Source organism: Bactrocera dorsalis, chromosome 2, assembly GCF_023373825.1.
Source record: "Bactrocera dorsalis isolate Fly_Bdor chromosome 2, ASM2337382v1, whole genome shotgun sequence".
Lineage (NCBI taxonomy): Eukaryota > Metazoa > Arthropoda > Insecta > Diptera > Tephritidae > Bactrocera > Bactrocera dorsalis.
This window is the reverse complement of record NC_064304.1, coordinates 32609915-32630147: the sequence shown is the minus strand read 5'-3', so window position 1 is coordinate 32630147 and position 20233 is coordinate 32609915. Positions and strand designations below refer to the sequence as shown.

The 20233-nt window shown below is 38.2% G+C and overlaps 2 protein-coding genes across 2 annotated transcripts in view; both read right to left on the bottom strand.

Moving 5' to 3' along the window:
- Positions 1–1403: 1403 nt before the first annotated feature.
- The window catches only part of LOC105231821 (uncharacterized), a 58712-nt gene continuing 39882 nt past the window's right edge, over positions 1404–20233 (bottom strand). Inside the window, exons 4-5 of the mRNA XM_011213295.4 lie at positions 17621–17792; positions 1404–3017 (exon numbers count right to left, since the gene is read on the bottom strand). Coding sequence (XP_011211597.2) covers positions 2431–3017; positions 17621–17792 — 759 coding nt within the window. The 3' untranslated portion in view covers positions 1404–2430. The remainder of the gene's footprint in view (positions 3018–17620; positions 17793–20233) is intronic.
- On the bottom strand, positions 5185–7658 carry LOC105231820 (phosphate-regulating neutral endopeptidase PHEX). The gene has a single exon (XM_011213294.3). It carries the CDS (start codon positions 7515–7517, stop codon positions 5466–5468), a length of 2052 nt encoding a protein of 683 aa, XP_011211596.2. The 5' UTR covers positions 7518–7658; the 3' UTR covers positions 5185–5465.

Genomic DNA, 20233 nt, shown 5'->3' with positions numbered 1-20233 from the left:
GTATAGTAGCAGACATTTGTGGACTATGATTACTCTGTTGTGGATTCAATAGCTTCCACTACTAAGTCAGCCTTACATTGTAACTTTTCCAAGAAAGGTTCAAAACTGGATTTTATTCATAGATAATAATAAGGTCTTGTGAAGAAACGCGAATAAAGAGCAGGTTTTGTAATGCAAACGGAAAATAAAAAAAAAAAACAGTGTATTATAAGGATATAGAGCACAACCACCCTAGAAACAATCAATAATATTGCCGATCCATTTCAAATAAAAATTATAATGCTAAAATTTACGATCTTAAGAGTTTATGCTTACCATTTCTAAGAGTCCATTAATCTCGAAATGAATTTTCTAAACGAGTACTCAGCACTATCTTTTCATTAGGGATTTTGTCATTGACTGGGGAAATTACTAGATATGGTAGAAAAGGTAAGTAAAAGGGACCGAGAGAGAGAGAAAGAGAGAGAAATATGAAGAGAAGAGAGCATATATACATATACTATATTCCAATTAAAGTTGGCTGATCTAATTCACATATAGGTTGTTATGCCAAAATTTATGCCTGTCATCCCTAAGAGTCCTTTGATCACGAAATGAAATTTCAAAATAAGTACTCAATATACTTCTTCATTGCTGACTTCCCCACAGACTGATGAAATCACTAGCCATCGCCTAGAAGGAGAGTAAGCCAGAGGGAGATATATATGTGTATATATATATAGAGAGAGAGAAATAGACAGATAAAGAGAGAGAGCGTGAAAGAGAGGCACTGTCTCGACACATTAAAAATATCAATTGGAAGTGGTATACTTGAGGTTTCGTAATTTTCAGATACGTAAAGAGGCAGATGATGTAAAACATGATTTTCCTACAATTTAACTACAAAAGACTGAAACTTTACATCTTTCATAACAATACTCAACGTTGAAATAACGGCGACTTTGCAGCTCTCTGCAACTGTGCGCCAATCTTCAAAAACCTTCATTTGTGCTGATGAATTGTTTGTTGTTTCACGGAATTGCGAGTCTTACTCTCTAACTTACCATTAGCTGCTTTGGCGAAGAGGACTAGCCTACAACTAGACGAAGCACCTAATGACTGCAATGCAATTGTACGCTCGATGAGAATTTATTATGTTTTTGAAAATTTTCAAGAGGTACAGTGGGACGAAAGTGCCACTTAAGTTTAATAAATTTTTTTTTTTTGGGAATGAAAGCTTACAATATTAGGGGTTTTCAGGATATTTGAGTCTTAGAACTTGACTTTTGAAATTATAAAATTTAAGTCTATAATACCAAAATATTTTTTTTACCTCAAAATAATATAAAATTTTTATAATTTTTGTTTCTAACTACATCGTTACATATCCAAATTTGTTCTAAATATGGCAAACTACAAACTGGTACATAAATAACTAGTTCATAACTAGTTACATAACAAGTTTTGTTAGTGCCATTAAGCAAAAATTTTCCAAAAAAATATTTCAGCTTCTTAAATTTCAGAATTTTGATAAAAAGTATCAAGTATGTATCATTGGAGGCGTGCTATAAATAAACTATACACATAAGTCAATACCTAAGCCAGTTTCAAAGCAATTTTGACACACTGTACCTAAAAGTATGTTGCCACATCTCTGTGTCAACTACTAGATTTTTGCCTTACTACATATTGTGTTGTCTCAGCTTGTTGTTGTTGTTGGTGGTGCCGTCGTTACAATACTGTTATTTGCCGTAATTTGTTGCAAGCATTATTGTTGTTGTTTTGCCAGCACAGCGCCACTCATTGTTTTGTTCGCTTTTTCACCACACTTCAATGTGCTGAATGTTGCACGTTCCAAATGCCACATGATTTCCCAGTTGGACAATGATAATTTTGATATTGTTGCTAATCCCCAGCAGTAGCTGCCAGCGGCAAAACACAACGGCGTGCCACACGCGGCTCGGCTCAGCTCGGCTCGCCTAATGCCGACAACTGCTAATCTGGGCATTATAAATGTTGTTTTATTTTAGTTTCAGAACTTATTGTTGTTGTTGTTGTTGCTATTTGCAACTTCATCATTGCAACTGCAACAGCTCTGCACTTTTTTTACTTTATTTATTTCAACTTTTAGTTTTCGACTTAAATTGTTACTTTCATACACTCAGGCTGGTGCTCGTTTTTGTTGAGCATTTCGTGACTTTTGTACCTTGTTTTGTGTTATCTGCTGATTTCTTACTTGACTCCAACTTGAGTTTAACGAGCGCATTGTTGACCAGCGCATTTCCTTCCGTCACAACACCACGCACATGCAACCGCCCAGCAATACTTTCAACGCCCCTCACCCGACCACGCGCGCGATCCAACCCACAGTTGGTTACACAAAATGCATCACAAACACCCCCGACCACCTTAACCCCGCGCAAGTTCTCTTAAGTTATAGGACTGTACTCTTCAACAACTGACATTTGTCGTCGTCGTCGTCGTCATTGCCGTTGGTGGGATCCTCCTCAATGCTGTCGCCGCCCTGGACGCTGTGATGGACAATTGCTCATCTGCGTAACTTTTATAAACTTGCTGTGATGCTTCACTCGCCGGCTGTTGTTGTTGTTGCTGCTGTTCTTTGCCAACTCGCGCCCGACTCCGCCGCCATTGCCAGTGACAGCGTTGAGTTGAACTGCCGTCCTTAGCCCCTGCAGTCTCTGCTGGCTTTTTGTTGTTGCCCTTGCAATTGTCAGTCGTGCTGTTCACTTGTTGTGCTGCCTCGGCGTGAGCATTTGGTGTTGCTGTGCATTCTTTGGCAGCAACTTTTCCATTCGACGCATTCTTTTGGCTACCAACAGCAGTTTTGACCTTCTTCTTATCTTGCTGTTGCATTTCTTTGGCTTTGATTTGTTGCTGTTGTTGTTGGTGTTGGTGATGTGGGTGTTGCTGATCGTTTTCATTTTGTGGAATTCTTGCTGTCGTGGTCGCCCTGGGACGCCCCTTGGATTCAGGTGAACATTTGCGCTTCTCCTTTGGGGAATTTCGACTGCTCCGAACTGCAAGGAAGTAGAAATGAAATAAAAAATGAGAATATATGTAAACAGATTTCAATTCTAAAGTATTCAAAATTTTTGAGCAATTTTTAGTTATGGTGAATTGTGTATGAATATGCATGGAAACATAACGGTTTACAGTACTATTGAAATAAACTATTTGGATCGTTGCTAGTTACTTAAATGAGCTCCTCATTTTTTGTGGTTGTGTTTCTCCGAATTTGCGCAAATGGAGGTTCCTGGTCTTTAATCAGATTTCGAGTTTTAGGTGTATTTTTTTTATATCAAAAGTCACTGGAATGCTCGCTTATACTCGTATCACTAAACCGTCGGTCGATCAGCCGCTAAAAAGTCGGAAAACCAACATAAAGCTCATTATTTTTCCCAGGAAATTTCCACTAAAACTCCATTAGTTTGCTTTATTTCACGCTTTGGCTATTACTTAAACTTTATCAAGAGAAATAAGAGCACTGTGTGGATTTGCAGTCGTAAATAATTTCGTCTGCGTTCGAACCTGTATCAATACCGATTATAATACCAGCCTTGAAATCCGATTCAGAATCACTCTTGCAAACAGGTGCTACTTCGGACTGAGCAGGCAATTGAGAAATAAAGTCCTCTCTTGACAAACAATAATCAAATTCTAGAAGTCACTCATCATCCACGTCCTGCTATATGCTACAGAGGCATGGACAATGACAAAATCTGACGTGTCGGCCTTAGGTTAGGTCCTGTTTTCAATATGTGTCTTTTACTTCAACTTTAAGCTGTGGAGTTTCAGTAAAAGATTATGTGAACTGAGGGTACAGAGTGACACATTATTACTCTCTGAGTTGAGAGAGGAATTTGTGAGGTTATAAATATGAAAATATAAAACTGAAATAAAAATATTGCCATCGAAAATATTTATAACTCGTCTGCTCATATGTTTATGTTTATACAAATTAATTTAGGGCTGTGCTTAAAAACAAACAGACTTTGGCTTTGAAATCGTGTTCTTATTTCTAATATTAAAAGCTTCTATTCAGTGATAAGAGTTCATCTTAATCTTGTTTACATTTTTTTCATAATCAAATGAATAGTAAATTCAGATATTGACCTTAAGAATATTATAAAATAAAAAAAGATTTTTACTCCGGTTGCAACGAAGTTGTAATACCCTTCGGAAATACAAAATACTCCTGACTTGATTTTGAGGACTTGAGTTTGTATGACAGTTACATATGTATATGCTTTAGTGAATCGATCTGAAATATGTCTTCAGACCTTATATCGTTCTCTTGGTTAATAACTCATGTCCAATTTCCTGAAGATATCTGGTCAAATAAAAAAATGTTCATACAAGTACTTTATTCCGATAGTGCAGCTTGTTGGTCAGGGTTCTATTGCGAATCCGATACCTCGTGAACAGCTTCTTAGAGAAAAAGGATTTGTTTTTCAGAGCGATATCTCAAAAACTGAGGGACTAGTCTCGATGTATATACAGATGACGTGGCTAAATGAACTCAGCTCATTTTCCAGGGACCTAGATATTTCCTTAGGCGTAGTACAAACTTCGTTGAAAATTTAATATACCCTGTTAACTGTTAACATACCCTACATACTGAAAAAAATTGTGGACAGCTGGCAACTCTTTGAAAATTGTACCGACATCTCAAATATGTATGTATGTACATATTTAAATACATAAAATATGTGGCAACTCTTCTCAAAAATATGTTCGACAGCAATAAATGTGGAATCTATTATGGGCAATATTTCATTAATTTAATTCAAAACTATTTGCAGATGGCAACTCTTTCGAAAAATATGATAAATAATTAGCTGGATTACACGCTGCTAGCTTATATCCCAGTGAGAATAATTCATTTATATTAATTATTAAAAAAAACGAAAAGGTGGCAACTCTTGCAAAAAAAAGTTCTAAGATCAAGCTTTTATAAACCTTTTGCATTCAATATTCATATTGTACTAACATATTTATCTACTGAGTTTGATAACATAAACAATTTGAACCGGTGGCAACTCTAAACTTGTTCACTCTTTGTCTTTATTTACTCTTTCCGCTTTGTAAAATGTTTGTTTATTTTGTTATGATTTTGTTAAAATAGCTCTTTTAAAATCTCCGGGTAGCTTACAAACTTTGCCTATATATGTATGTACATATGTATATATTTGTGTAAGTCATTCACAGCAATCCATGAATTATATTAGTGGATGTCGCGGGGTTATCACTACTCAGGCGTTGACATTGAACGTTATACAGCTAAATATATTTTGTTTATATTTTTTTATAAATATTTCGAATTGGTTATTAGTTGATACAAACACATGTTTATTTATACTTAAACTTTTTTCGAGAATTATCGTAAATTATTAATTAAAATACATAATATATTTGTTATTATATGTATGTATATCAAATAGCCGTCCTTCATATTTAACTGTGACTTAGAATAGTTCACACTTTCGTTGCGGATGCATTTTATTGCCCATTTCGCATTTGAATTCACGCGCAAAGTCAACCAGATTGGCTAAGGCACCGTTCACACGCAGTGGCTCCGGCGTCGACTCGAATTTCTCTACCGAATCATGGTAATCGACGCACCACAGTTGCGCGAATCCAATGAAAAACAACTGCTGTGGCGTATATTCCAACAATGGCAGCGACTCCTTACTCAGCACATCTTCCCTGTCCTCGACATTGGACCACCAATTCTGGTAAGCGTGTTGAGCAATCGCCACAGCGCCACTATCCAAAATAGACAGCTCTTCCGCTTTGGCGCTAAACAAATTCTGACCGCGATATTTGAAATTGTTGTAGTGATTTTCGGCAAAACATTTGGCACGATCATCGTAAGTCTCCGTTGAGGCCGCATCCCACCACGAACGCTGATAGCCATGCTGATCGTAACGACGACCGGCGGCGTCAAAGCCACGTAGCATTTCGTGTGCCAGCAGGTAACCGAGTGTGGCGTAACGTAAGGCATGCGGATACTCGGCGTCCCAGAAGAAACGCGATTGCAGAAAGACAATGGGTATTTCAATATTATTGTTCTGTGGATTGTAGCGGGGCAAGCGTACCTCAGGTTGTGCGCTTTTCGGTTTGGAAAACAAAGCTTGCAGTTTGTGCTGTGTCTGCCACTCCAAAACGTTGATCAAATTGCTGAAATATTGTCCTGGTTGTATGTCAAGGTCACGTAATTGATCCACCAGTTCGGTGTCCTCATGCGAAATTAAGCGCAGACGTATTTTCTCTAATTTCTGTTTGGCATGCTGACGTGTGCTATCCGAAAGCCACTCGAGCTCAGTGTCGAGTTCGTCATGGAATGTGCGTTTGATATCGGCCCACGTCGACTGTAATTCATTCACCATCAAAATGTTGTTGTAGTTGCGATTGAACATATTTTGCAGTTGCGCAGGTAGGAAGGATATAATCTTACGCACACACCAGTTATCATTATTCGGCGTGTTGATCTCGCCGGCAAAGTCCAGATGCTCCAGCACACGCCACATTGTATAGTTGGCTATATGTAGCTTAGGCGTATCCCTTATGACCTCAACTAGATTCGAGAAGTACTCTTCAGGTGTCTCATAGACTTTAGAGTAGATAGTTTGATTTACCACAAGCGTTAGGTAACGGTTCAGGTCAACATAATTGCCGTAAGCGGACTTCAATTCACTGACGAAGCGTTGGCGCGTCATCTGTGGCAGCGTGAGCTTCGCATTATCCGGCAGACCTTTAGCTAAATGCTGCTCAATATCGAGCACTTGCTGCGCCACCTCTTTGGCCCAACGCTCACCCATGTCAGGAAAATATTTGTGTAACTTTTCGGCAATATCATCGCGGTAGTCCTCGCGTTCATCATCATAACTGCTATCCAAATAAAGTTGCTTACCGCCCAGCTTCAGTTTTGGCGCACCAACTTTCAGTCGATTCATGTCATTCTCCTCGAAATCCGGCACCACTTCCAAGCCAATCAGTATGTCCACACCTAAACGACGTCGCAACTCGCCAACCACTTTCAACCAATCATACTCATTTTCATACCAGCTCTGCAACTTAATCGCCGGCCAACCGCCATGTAAGTCCACAAATTCTATAATCGGTAATAAGCCCAGCCGCTGCACAGCGACCTCATTGCGACAGGATTCGAAAAATTTCGTCAACTTGCGATCGGCTGTGTTGTCCGTTTCGCGTCCGCTCTGCAACATATCGGCGCTCTTGCGCACATACAGATCCTGCAGCTGATCCAAGTAGGCGGAGCGTGGCTTCGAAGCGCTGCTCGCATGCAATTTTCGCCATCTGCCGCAGGCAAACTCATAGAAATCATCACAAGATGCGCGCTCGGCATCGATGTAGGCGCGTATTTGCGCCGCCTTGGCCATACGCAAGACGCCGCTGCTGTAGTTCTGCGCGATGTTTTGCTGCAGCGTGGCGCTAAGGCTGGCCAGGACCACCAAAGCGGCTAGCAGCCATTTGTTGTGCGTAGTCGCGCACATTTCTCGATCGAATTAGTTGATTCTTACAGCGGAGGAATATCAGTTTTTGTAAAAATACTTTTTTTTACATAAATTCACTTTTTCCGTTTACTGTTGCTGCGTACCGTACACACCGTTCGTCCAACACTGACTAATCAAGTCTGTCTGTGTCGCCAGCATCTTCACCGCCTTGTAAGCGCAATATCAGTCCACTCATCTCGTTCGAAAACACTGTGCTGCCGTTGGTTAATTGAGTTAATATTTTCTAATTAATTGAACACATTTTAAGCGATTAGCACGCGCTACTCATCAGCAGCTGGCGCATAGTTGCCGCTCACACTCCACGCTGCGCTGGCTCAGGTCTGCCGCTCTTAAGCTTTACTCATCGGACCGTCTCCGCTTAGTTGCCGCATAAACGACTGCACAGTTATACATAGATTTGCACACATACCTTATAAGAGTTGAGCGCAGAACTAAGCCGTATGACCTAATTTAATTACAGCTACTGCCGTCTCTTTATTTTTCTGTATATAATGTCTTTATTATTTCCAATTATAGTAAAGCATTTAAAGGTTTGACTCAAGAAGCCGTGTTTGTACAAGTATGTTGCAAAGCCCACCACATCAAGGTCAATTTGATTAATTTTGTTAATTACTTAGTAAGCGCGTTCTCACAAAATAAACAAATTTAATGAGTTTACTTAGCAAGTCAAACACCAAAAGATACTCTTTGATCATTTACATTACCCTTGATTGATGAAAGAATTCATTCTGATTATTGTAATAAACAAAATTCATGCATGCGGTTACAAGCAAGAAAGGCATAAGTTGATAATTTTCTTTCCCCTAACGAACTCCAAATTGCTTTCAATTTCAGTCAATATCGAAAGGACGAAAATCTTTGATTTCGGCTCACAGTTCTTAAAGCAACTACTTATTTGTGTAACTGATAACTAAATAAAGGCTCTCGGCTATAATTGCGTAAGCGGTTTCTACGCCAGTAAAGAAGAAGAAGAATCTGAATAAATAACCGACTAAATGTCAAGGCGACTTGGGGTTACCTTATGAAGAAAAAAGATAGTGGTCTGATTTGAAAAGTGTTTTCGTATTGTAGCTCTGGATCCTAGTGGTGAACGGCTTTTTAAAATAACTTGCAGTACGAGACTGGTACAATGTCGCTCTTGTTTTTCTTTTCTCAAAAACAGTTTACCATCTCACTCACATATCCAAATGTGGCAACTAAATAGGCGGATAGAAATGAATTAGCCGAGCTAATTTTATTTACTTGGAGATACAAAATCTCTAATTTTACTCTACCTTCGTTGGGAGGCTCCATTCTTTTACTAATGTCGAGGGGGCAGTATGGAGTCAAATACCAAATAAAGGCTGAGTCACCTAACACTGTTAAAAAAGAAATGAAACTTCTCACATTGCAGCTGTTATAGACTTAAGGAAGCTTGTTAATGGAGGGGCTCAGGACACACTAAAACCCTACACTATTTCAATTGCATTCTTTAAAATAAAGACGACTGCTCGCGCAACCTTTTTCAAGCGGTTCTTTTGGAGAAGAGGTGAAGTGAGATTTATCACGAATGTATCGAAGAGGTAAAGTCTTCTGTCAGGAGCTCCCCATGAGCTCTGTTTTCAGACTACCAAACCACTGAAGCGTCTGTCAAGTTAAGGTGGCTGCCATCAGGAAAGCATTAGATGTGCTGTTCTGAAGTGCTGCTTTCTTCCAAGAGGTTTACATTCATTATACTTCCGAGCGACAATATTGGTTTTGATTTCGCTGACTGTGAGCTCAAAACTAGTGAAGGAGTGTACGACCCCGTTAGCAACAGCTTAAACTTTCTTGCATATTAGACTTGTTTCGGTGGCCAGTGCTAGCGGAATGCCCGGAAACTGGAAACCCAATTAGCTTGCTAGGGAGGGCATCCCTATCCCGATTTCATTCGACTGAAAGCGAACCTTTATATATTAGCCCTCAGTGAACTCGAAAAGCAGAGTTCAACAACCAAAACTTTTGTGATTGTGCAGTCCTTCTGCGCCAGAATAACCGTAAAAGGTCTTCCGAACTACTTGCTGTCAGTAAAGTCAATCTTGTCGCCAATGTAGCTATCGTGACTGAACACTGTCCATTAGGTTCTAATGCGGTGCGACTACATATTTTGTTGGACACTCTTAGCCTTCTTCATTGCACGCTGTGGCAAGCTCAAAACGCTTCGCCAAGCTATGAGGTGGTTGATCTAACTGATTATCTTATGGATAACACAAAGTACGAGGTGTGTTCAAAAAGTATCGCGAATCGTAACTGACAGTTTTCTTCGATTGCAGGGGCGTGGTGCATCATGAGTTCTTGCCACAGGGAAAAACGGTCAATAAGGAGTATTACCTGCAAGTTATGCGCAATTTGCGCGAAGCAATCCGCCAGAAACGCCCGGATTTGAGGAAGAACAAAAATTGGCTTTTGCACCACGATAACGCCCCTGCTCACACACGCTTGTGCGCGACTTTTTGGCCAAAAACAACACACTAATGATGCTGCAGCCACCGTATTCCCTAGATCTCACCCCCTGTGACTTTTTCTTGTTCCCGAAACTGAAGAGGCCCATGAAAGGACGACGTTACGCTTCTCTTCACGAGATAATGACGGCATCGAAGGAGGAGCTGAAGAAGATAAAAAAAAAGATTTTTTGAAGTGCTTCGAAAATTGGAAAAACCGTTGGCACAAGTGTATAAAATCTCATGGCGATTACTTTGAAGAAGACAAAATAGATATTCATGAATAAATAAATAATTTTTGAAAAAATAAAAAAATCGCGATACTTTTTGAACACATCTCGTACAAATATCTGTCTAAGTGAGATGCAGTGATTACTATCAATCCAAGACATAGCCTCACTTAACCGCTTTGAAAATAATCCAATCAATAATCGTGAAAATATTTTGTCATAAGTACATAAAAGTTTTTTTTAAAAGAACTTGATTAAGAACGATCTGTTACATGCGAACTAGATCCACAGTTTATGAGATATCCACCTGAAATTTCGCATGTGACCTTTTCATTCCAAGAAACTGCTCATTTGTCTTAATCGGACCACTTCGTTGATCAAGAGTCGATTGTAGTCTTTAAAGATATTCTCTAAAAGATCTCTTTTGAAACATATTTGAAAGGCATGAACAAAAATCACAGCTTATTTAAATAGTCCAAGGTGAGGCCGAAGCCCCTACGCATTCGCTCCATGCAACATAACAATCCTTAAAACTTTATAAAATTTTAAGTAAATTCCTATAGTACAAGGGAAAGCCCAAACATGAAAAAAAGGCTTTTTGAAATTAAAAAGTGCATTACAATACTAATCCTTTCCCCTTTAACCCTACTTTGGAGTCTGATCAAACTAAGTTCTTGCACTTTCAACGAAAGTAAAGCAGCGCTTAAATGCACTTGCAACAATGCGGCCGTGTAAGTTCGTAAGTAACAGTAAATAACGGCACGCTAATACTTATGCAGAATATTTAAAGTTTACACGCTCTTCTTTCCTCCCGCTTTACACCCGACAACCCTTTTAACCCAGTACTGGGAATACCAAGTAACGCGTTCTGCTTTATGTTGCCTTTGTTCTTGTGTTTATAGTTTATTATTATTATTATTGCTGTTGTCGTTGTTATTGTTGTAATGGATACTCTCAAAGATTACAACAATATGCTTTCACAGTCAATGTTTACACAATTTCAACTTTATTATAGTTGAAAGTGTCCCTTGGTCTCGTTAGGGTACATCATAAAAAAGTTTTCGCTTGCGCCGAGCGACGTCCGTACCCAGCACCCAATCATGGTCGATGGGGTTCAAGGGTAAAGCTGCGCGGGGACCAATCTAGCGGATTTTGTGATTGGGTGGAGTGGAGTACTTTAGAAGAATAAGTATTGCAACAGCAAGAAGATAAATAATGGGAAAAAAATAAAAATACCGTTAACTAATACAATGGCACTACGGCTGATGGTCCTTAAGACCAGGAAAACAAAACAAAAGAAGAGTTAAATGTACAAAAACAACACCACCAATGGAAGTTGTTACAAAAAAACAAAACGCGAACAACTTCACTTAATCCTGAACTAAAAATGGTGGGGGAATGGGGCGGACGCGCTTGCTCGCTGTTATCCGTTAGCTGGAGCGGTATGTGTTTAAGATTATGAATGCGCGCAGATTGAAAATCACAAACACGCGGAAAGTTTACGACAACGCAAACACCGGCGCATACATAACCTACCAAACATAGCGGGACAACAAAATGTACAACAACGGTAACAACAGTAGAGAGCGTAATAATAATAACCACTGCAACTACTTAAAGAACAACGACAATAACAAATAACAATAACAACAAAACAGGCTACACATCAACATTAACATAAAAACATCAGCGCAACAACAATGCGGCTATGCTATGCCACGCCATGCTCTGCGCTGCGGCGCGGTGCTGTTGGAGGCGGTGTGATGCGTAGGGCACACCGGATGCGGCGATTACTTTTACAATAACACTAACGATATGGAAAAACTTTAGTAATTTATGTAACATAATTATTCCAGAAAAGTAAAGAAGAGAAATAATAAAATAAAGCTTAATAAACCAGCGCTGCGTAACGAGCTGCCGCTCAAAGTGCGGCCGAGAGGAAGGAAACAGCGTGTAAATGCGTGCTGTGACAGCTACGACAACACATAACGTAACACCGACATGCGCTGCATGGATAACGGGCCAAGCAGTTGTGTACTTTTGTGACTTAAAAGCCGAAAGTTTGCGAGGTGTTCGGGGAAACTGTGAGAAACTTGTTCTGAAATATGTGCCTAACAAAGAGCGCGGTTATATTTTTAAAAATTTAAAGACATCAAGCAATTTCAAGATCGTTTGGATAGTTGCAGCGGCACATTTGGTGACAAGAACTAGTTAAAAAAGCCTTGCGGCAAAAGCTCCCGAATAGAAAGGGAGAAACAGAGAGATATCAGGTGACTACGGGGAGTGTTTAATGGTTAAAATGTGATTTTTGGTCAAATAATCGTCCTTCGAATGTTGGATTCTGAGCAATATTGGTCGTCAGTCAATTTGTACGGAACAAACCTTGCACACACCTTTCGTAAGCCCAAATGTTCGGTCAAAATGCGATAAATCGATGTTTTGAAGATGTTCAATTCCATTTCCATGAATTCCAATGATTATTTCGGCTGTTTTTTGATAAATACACGCACAGTTTCAATGGAATTTCCGGTGATGACGGATTTTGATTGGCTCACATGATGATCGTCATTCATAGTATGTCCTCACGACCACTTTGAAGACGTTGAAGCCACTCGTGCACTCTGCTAAGGGATAGGCAATCATCGCCATAAACATTTTTCATCAATTGAAACGTTTCGGTAAAAGTTGTACTAATTTTAAAACAAAATTTAAGGGTTGCTCTTTGTTCGAATCTAAGAAATGTGAAATTCTCACTGGACTATCGATAAAGATAGCATATTCTAACAACATATAGATGACGCCACCAGGGTGCGCTAGATTCGAAAAGTCCTGTTTACTTTGGAACGCACTAAGGATGCTGAAAAGATGAGCTTTTGAATAAGTTTTATTGATCCTTAAGTGTAAGCGATAGAAGCAGGCGATGAGATGCTTCAGTTTTCATAATATGCTGACCAGAATGAGACGTTACCATGGACCTAAGTGCCTATATGGAGTTTAGAGTTGGAATAGCATAAGTTGGACAATCACGTTTCATTGAAGATTTGCTGTGGTGGTAAGTTCTTAATGTAAAAACCCAAAAAATCTTCTTCATATTACTTTCGATGCAATGAAAGAGAAAAATATTGTATAAAAGATGGTAAATTTTATGAAAAATCACTAATTAAAGTTTTTCTTCGAAACCTATTATAAACTAAGACCAACCCTACAGGAATTGCATGGTATTTGAAAGAATTTAATTTTAACTATAAATTCTGACTTAAAACCCACATTGTCTTAGAAAAATTGAAGAGAGTATTCTCAGCTCCAACAAAGGTCGATCGCCACGGTCTGAAATTCTGACATTATGACAAACATTTAGTAGATAGTGGGACTCGAATTTATATTAACAATTTTTACCTTTACCTTCCACACTAATCTTCATTTTGACTTTTTCAAAACTCCGCATTTCAGTTCTGTTTTATGGATGCTAATACGTTCCTACCTGCCAACCAATCTGAAATCTGCACTTAAATTTTACTTAGGTTATTAGGGATTTCTCAACAAAACCAACTTTATCTAACCCTCGAACTTCTCTATTTATCGATTATCAGCCGCCGTTTACACTCATTAATACAGTCTTCGAGATTCGAGATTCAAAGAGCTGTGCACAGGCAAAACTTATTTAAAGGGACTCTATTAAATTTCATTATTTTAATGACGCCGACGAGATAGGTCATGTCAATCCACATTCTACAGGCAAAGAGCACTTAAGTAACATAAAATTCACGCAGTGTCATCCAATAATTTACTCCACCAACCAAGGAACGACACACACAACACTTTTTTACATTTTCTAATAATTTTGCTCTTAATTTTACTTTTATTTCTTCTACACTGTCATTGACGCCCAGAGGTCTATTTGACATCATTAATGGTTGTAAACATCAACTTAATCTTAACGCAAATTTGAACGTCATTTTGGAAAACTTGAGGACGCGCTAACAAGTTGAAGCGCGTGAATAAAAAACAAACTGCACCGAACATAAAAGAAAAATCTCGGAAAAATAGCAGATGAAACTTGCGGCCCCCAACAGTGCTAAGAGGCAGTAACAAGAAAAAAATGTAAGGAAAGGAAGTCAGATAGCGTCGAGAGTTCGACACGTCACGCAGCGGCAGTCACGGTGAGTGTAAACGAAACTGCTGAAGACTCGAATGACAAAAGTAAGCGCGCGAGCGGACGAGCGGACGACCGAGCTAAGTGCTGTCAGTGGCAACGGCGACTAAACGGAAATTAATAAGCACATTCTAATGATTGTTGCAAAAGTTATCAGCATATAGCGGCGCAGTGCTGCATAACTGTAATTGGGCACTGGAGAGGTCATTAGGGGCAACAAGTTGAAGTATATTTTCCTTTAAGAATTTCAGTTATTTATATTTTTTTGGCTTTCTTTTTTCGAATTTTTATTTTTCTCGTCGTTTTTTAGGAAGTTTGTTGTGTCATGACAAGAAAATCTCACAGCGATTAGTTTATGGGAAAACTGTATTATAATCTATATGCAAGGGTTGTTCTTATTTTCCGGAAAGGAAAGGCCATTGGTTTGCGGTCTGCATATATTCTATGTTTGCCTTAGTACAAAAAGCAGTTATAGAAATTATATACTACAATGAGAAAAAAGTAAGACTTTGTTCATAGTTTTAACATTTTTAATTTATTCTTCAAAACCTATGTCGTCCTCAAAATAATACTCATTGTCTGCAAAAAAACTCACAAAAAATCAATGCGGTATGCGACGATGCATTAACCAACACCTGTCGGTTAGCATCAAGCAAATGACGCATGACATTCAAATAGTATTTCTTGTTGAGAGTTTGGCCTTTTGGAAAGAATAAGGGATTCACCACACCTCGTTAATCAACTGTCAACATAAACTTTTTTTTGGCCTGCTTTGACGCGATCTTTCGGCTTCGGCTCACTTTTGCCTCGATATTCGGCCGAAAGATCGTCTGTTTCTGGGCCGTAAGGATAGATCTAAGACTCATCGCCAGTAAAAATACATTTCTTAACACTCCGGTAGTCGAAAAGCATTGTTTCACAGACGTTAATACGACGCTGTTTTTCGAAAAAAATTGAGTAATTTTGGAACCAATCGTGCTCTTATTTTTTTTAAGGCTTAAATGATCCTTCAAAATGGATTTCACTGATCCTTTCGATATCCCAACGATGACAGTAAGATCTCTGGTCGTCGATTCTCAAGCCCCAATACCTTTGTTTTATTGACGTAATGATCATCAGTTGATATTGATAGCCGTTTCGGACGTGGTTTGTCGTCAATGAGTTCTAACCTTCTCTGAATTATCACCGGAGACCTTTTCCAACATTCTGAAAATTTCGGACTGGAAATTTCATTCCGCACACAAAATTTAAAGGAACGCCTTTATTGAATAATTTTACACTCCCTAAAATCGAACGAAAACGCCGAACGCATTTTATGAACTTTAGAAGGACATACGTATACTAAACTGTTATGATAATTTTGATGTGATATTTAGCACTGATGTTACTGACGGTCATAAAAAAATATATTTCGATGGATCATTGGACGAAATTTAAATTAAAAAGTCGCACTATTTTTTGCATCCTTTTTTCATCTATTCCTCGCTCTTTTTTAAAACTGAGTATCTAACGATTTTATGGAGAATCGGAGGGAAACTCATATCGACCAGAGTTCCTGTTAATTTATGAATTTTCTAAGAGCTCCTTTTTACAATCACTCCAACGAAGAACACTGTTTTAGATTTCAAATGAAATATTTAATACGAGTATCAACGCCAGGCAATATTTTTCGAGGAGATCGTTTATATATACTACAGTAATCAAATTGAAAGGTGAATTTTTTATTTATGCTTCGCTTTTTTTCGAATTGGTAAATTTTTTCTGTAAGTTGGTAGCACTGTTAGTGACATCTATGCTAAATTTCACGTCAAAGTTTTATTAGTATTTGGGATACGTGTCGTTTTGTGAGGCTCTAAAGTGAATTCGCCACCGCATTCGCTTGATTTACCTTCGTGTGACTTCAAGCTATTCAGCAAAATAACATAACCACTCCGAGGACACCGTTCTGACTCAATTGAGGATATAAAAGCTGAATCGGAGAAGGCTCTGATGGCCATCATGGCGAGGAATTTTTCCAAGTGCTATGATGACTGGAAAATTCGTTGCAGCGGGCAGGGATTACTTTGAAGGAGATCAAATGGACAAAATTCTCCTTTCAATTTGATAACAGTAGTATATACTATATACCCTCAACAAGGTATATCAAGTATGTAAAGAAGTTTGCAACACCTAAACGGAACCGTTGGATACTCTATAAAATACGAACATATAATTAAGTGATCACAGTGACGAGTTGAGTCAGTTTACCAATGTCTGTCTGAGAATCTGTTTATATGTATATACGCGAACTAGTCTCGATCTTTTAAGCATTTTGAGGACAATCTTTCCGATTCAGTTAATATTCTCTTCAGGTGTTCCACAAGATAGTCATCTTGGCCCGATTCTGTTCTTGTTATTTATTAACGATATCTCGTCTGTCATAAAAATCTCAAATATGTTTATATGGCGATGACGTAAGGCTTTTTACATCATATATTTCAATTGATGAAAGGTGTCTGTTACAAAAAGAAAATTTGGTTGATTGGTTAAAAAATGTAAAAACATGTTGATCGAGGAGTTTCAATGGACAATAAGCGTACGTTTCGTTTTCATATTGATACTATAGTCTTGAAACCAAAAGGTATTCACAGTTTTGTTAAACGTTAAAGAATTTACAGATCCACATTGGTTAGGTGGGAGGAAGTTAAGCATTGGGTTATAAAATTGCCCTTTTCCTCCCAAGAATCTGGGCATTTGACGAAATACCACCGATATTGGGCCGCTACTGCATATAACTACCCAACAAACTAAACGAACAAAAGGTCTAATATTAGCTCTTTTCTAGAGATTTCATATTTCATGGTCCTTTGCAATCGATCCGTGTTAGGGTATCACATAACCTGATTTTCCAATGATTACATTGATTTCAGTGGTTTGCGTTTAGAACACCCCCAATGCATTCAAATTTCCCTTACGGTATTTCTTTCATACTATACTTTGAGTTTTAAACGCTTTCCCCCCACTTAATCACCTTAAATCCAAGCAACTTCTGGTATAAGTACGTCATTTGTGCGAACTAATGAGATTGCCAAGATACTTACAAAATGCTACAACATTTCAGCCGGACTTTCCCCCCAACGAATACGCTTCTAATGCACTCACATTTTAGAAAAAAAAAGTTACAAAAAATGCGCGAAGTTGGATTTCCAAAAACTAAGCGTCCTGGTTTGAGTGAGTTGTTGTTTTTTGTGGTTAACTTACCGCCATCACAGGGAAAACTCTCAGCCAACACGGTGAATAATTTATCCGCGAGCAGGCAGCGTCCTCTGGGTCCTAACGGCACACGACACACCGGACATTTGACCGAACGACTGCGGCAGTTGTTGCACAACACATGTCCGTTACAGCACTGCCAACCAGGTGGCCGAATCACCTACAAATAAACAGCGAGCAAATAAATGTGAGACACGCTTTTGTACATGCTTGTGTTGGTGGGCGATTTCAAACAGACATAAGTGTAAATATATATGTAATTAAAATTGTTGATATGCAGCACATTTTGTGGCTTGTTTTTGTTTTTATTTCTTTTTTTTGTTTTTTTTTCTTTAACTTAAAAAAATTTACAAAATTAATTATATTAAGCAAGCACGCTTAACTAACACGCAAAGGCACACACGTGCACACATACGCACATTCACATATGCACATTCACATGAGCATAATTTTATCTACAACAACAACGTGTGGTTTTATACAAGGAAACGCTAATGTAGAAATTCTAACACAACGCAATCACATGAACTAATTATCATAATATGGATATGTTACAGTAAAGCTCAGTGGTCCCCTTGACACACCGTGTACACCGCATTAAACACGCAACAACAAGGTGGCATAGCTAAACAAATATACATATATACATACATATGTACTCATTTTACATGATTACATGTTATTTCTATAGAAAAATTTTTAAATAGCAAAAAACTGCACAGCTTTGTTGCAGTTTTACTCCATATCACCATGTGACTGTGAAGAAATACTTTCGAATTTTCTTCTATTTTATTTTATTTTATACTCTACTCTGCTGAGAACTACTTGTATATACTTCAGCATCGATCGGAACAAAATGGCAGTCAGAGGTGGCAAGGTCTGGACTATAAGGATGGTGAGGAAAAACTTCCCAGTTGCTGTTTCCGAAATATGGTTTAAACGGTCTTGCAACAGAGGCAGATCAATGAATGCCGCCATAGTTTTCGTCTTTCAGATTGTCGTAATGTATCAATTTTTCATCATCAGTCATTATTGTATCCAAAAGTGAATTATTTTTCTAGCATTCAAACAGCATTTCTAATAAGTCTGTTAAAGTGTCTTTGCTTTAATTCATACTTCACCAACTTTCTTTCCTTTAAACGATTTTCGGTTGTTTTTAAACGTTTTGAAAGGCTGCTTGAGTGACTCCCAAAGATTCAGCGATTTTTTCTTGTATTAGGCAATAACTTTTATCAGTCCATATCTTCAAATTATTTTGGCTATTTAGGGCGATCCTCGTCTTTCAAAATTTTTATATGACCACTCCGCTAGAGTATATGCACCGCAAGCTCGCACCAAAATGCAATGACTTTCAGCTAAGATATTTTTCACATTAAAGTCTTGAAGAAGAACGTTCCCAAAAAATAACTTTTGAGGCACAAAGTGCGAAATATTTAATGGAAAAAAGTTGCTCCCGCTTCAAATGAATGACATATACTGAAAAAGTCGCACAGTTTTCCAAAGCTCCAAGAAGAAAATAATAATCAATAATCATTCGATCATTGGAAAATTGTATTTCAAATACAACTATATATACTCCGTAAGTATGCTAGAAACAAATTGACTGGCACAAATTATTCAAAGAGGGTCGAGAACACGTTGTCGATGAAGCACGCTCACGACGAACATCAACATCAAGTGGTGATCAACGCTTCAGTAAAATAAAAAAAATGGCTCTTGAGAATTGACGATTAACAGTCAGAGATTTTACTAGTATCGTGAGAATATCAAAAGGATCAGTAAATCTCATTTTGAAAGATCATTTGGGCCTAAGAAAAGTGAAAACACGATTGGTTCCAAAATCAATTAATTTTTTCAAATAACAGCGTCGCGTCGCTTTTGTGAAACAATAATTTCCGACTACCATTATGAGATGAAACATGATATTACCGGCGATGACTCTTGGATCTATATTTACGAGCCGGAAACATACGATCTGTTGGCCGAATATTGTGACAAAGGTGAGCCGAAAAAACTACGTCGCCATATTTAATTCTGTGTGACTTCTGGCTTTTCAGCAAACTCAAACAAAACATTGACGTTACAGATTTGGAGGAACAAATAAAGAATTCTAAAAGTATGAACAAAGTCTTACAAGCGAAAGACAAGTGACTACAGCGGTAGTATTGGCAGTATCAACAGTTGCAACATTGAATAAATGACTTTTGGTTCGTTCAGGTAAATCACTCGTCAATACTACGAAAATAAAGTTCTTGACTAGTCGTTGCTTTGTGCCTGCTTTTTCGTCTATAGATATCTAAATACAATATAATTAATAGGAATTTGAGTTCTAGTATTTGTTCTTCTAAATGAGGGCAAGATGCTGTCAATCACGACAAGAGAACTGAGTTAAAGCAATTTTACTCGATGTAATCAGTTATGTGAATTTAAGGCCAAGAAATGTCACCAAAAAACCAAAAAAAATGTTGGAGCCTATGAGGAGTTGTGAAAAAGAATTTAGATACTACGATATACTGAAAATTTTAAAAACAACCAAAAATGTATGACTATAAAATAACTTTGAGTTACCATTTTCAGCCACAGAAGATCTACTAAACTACT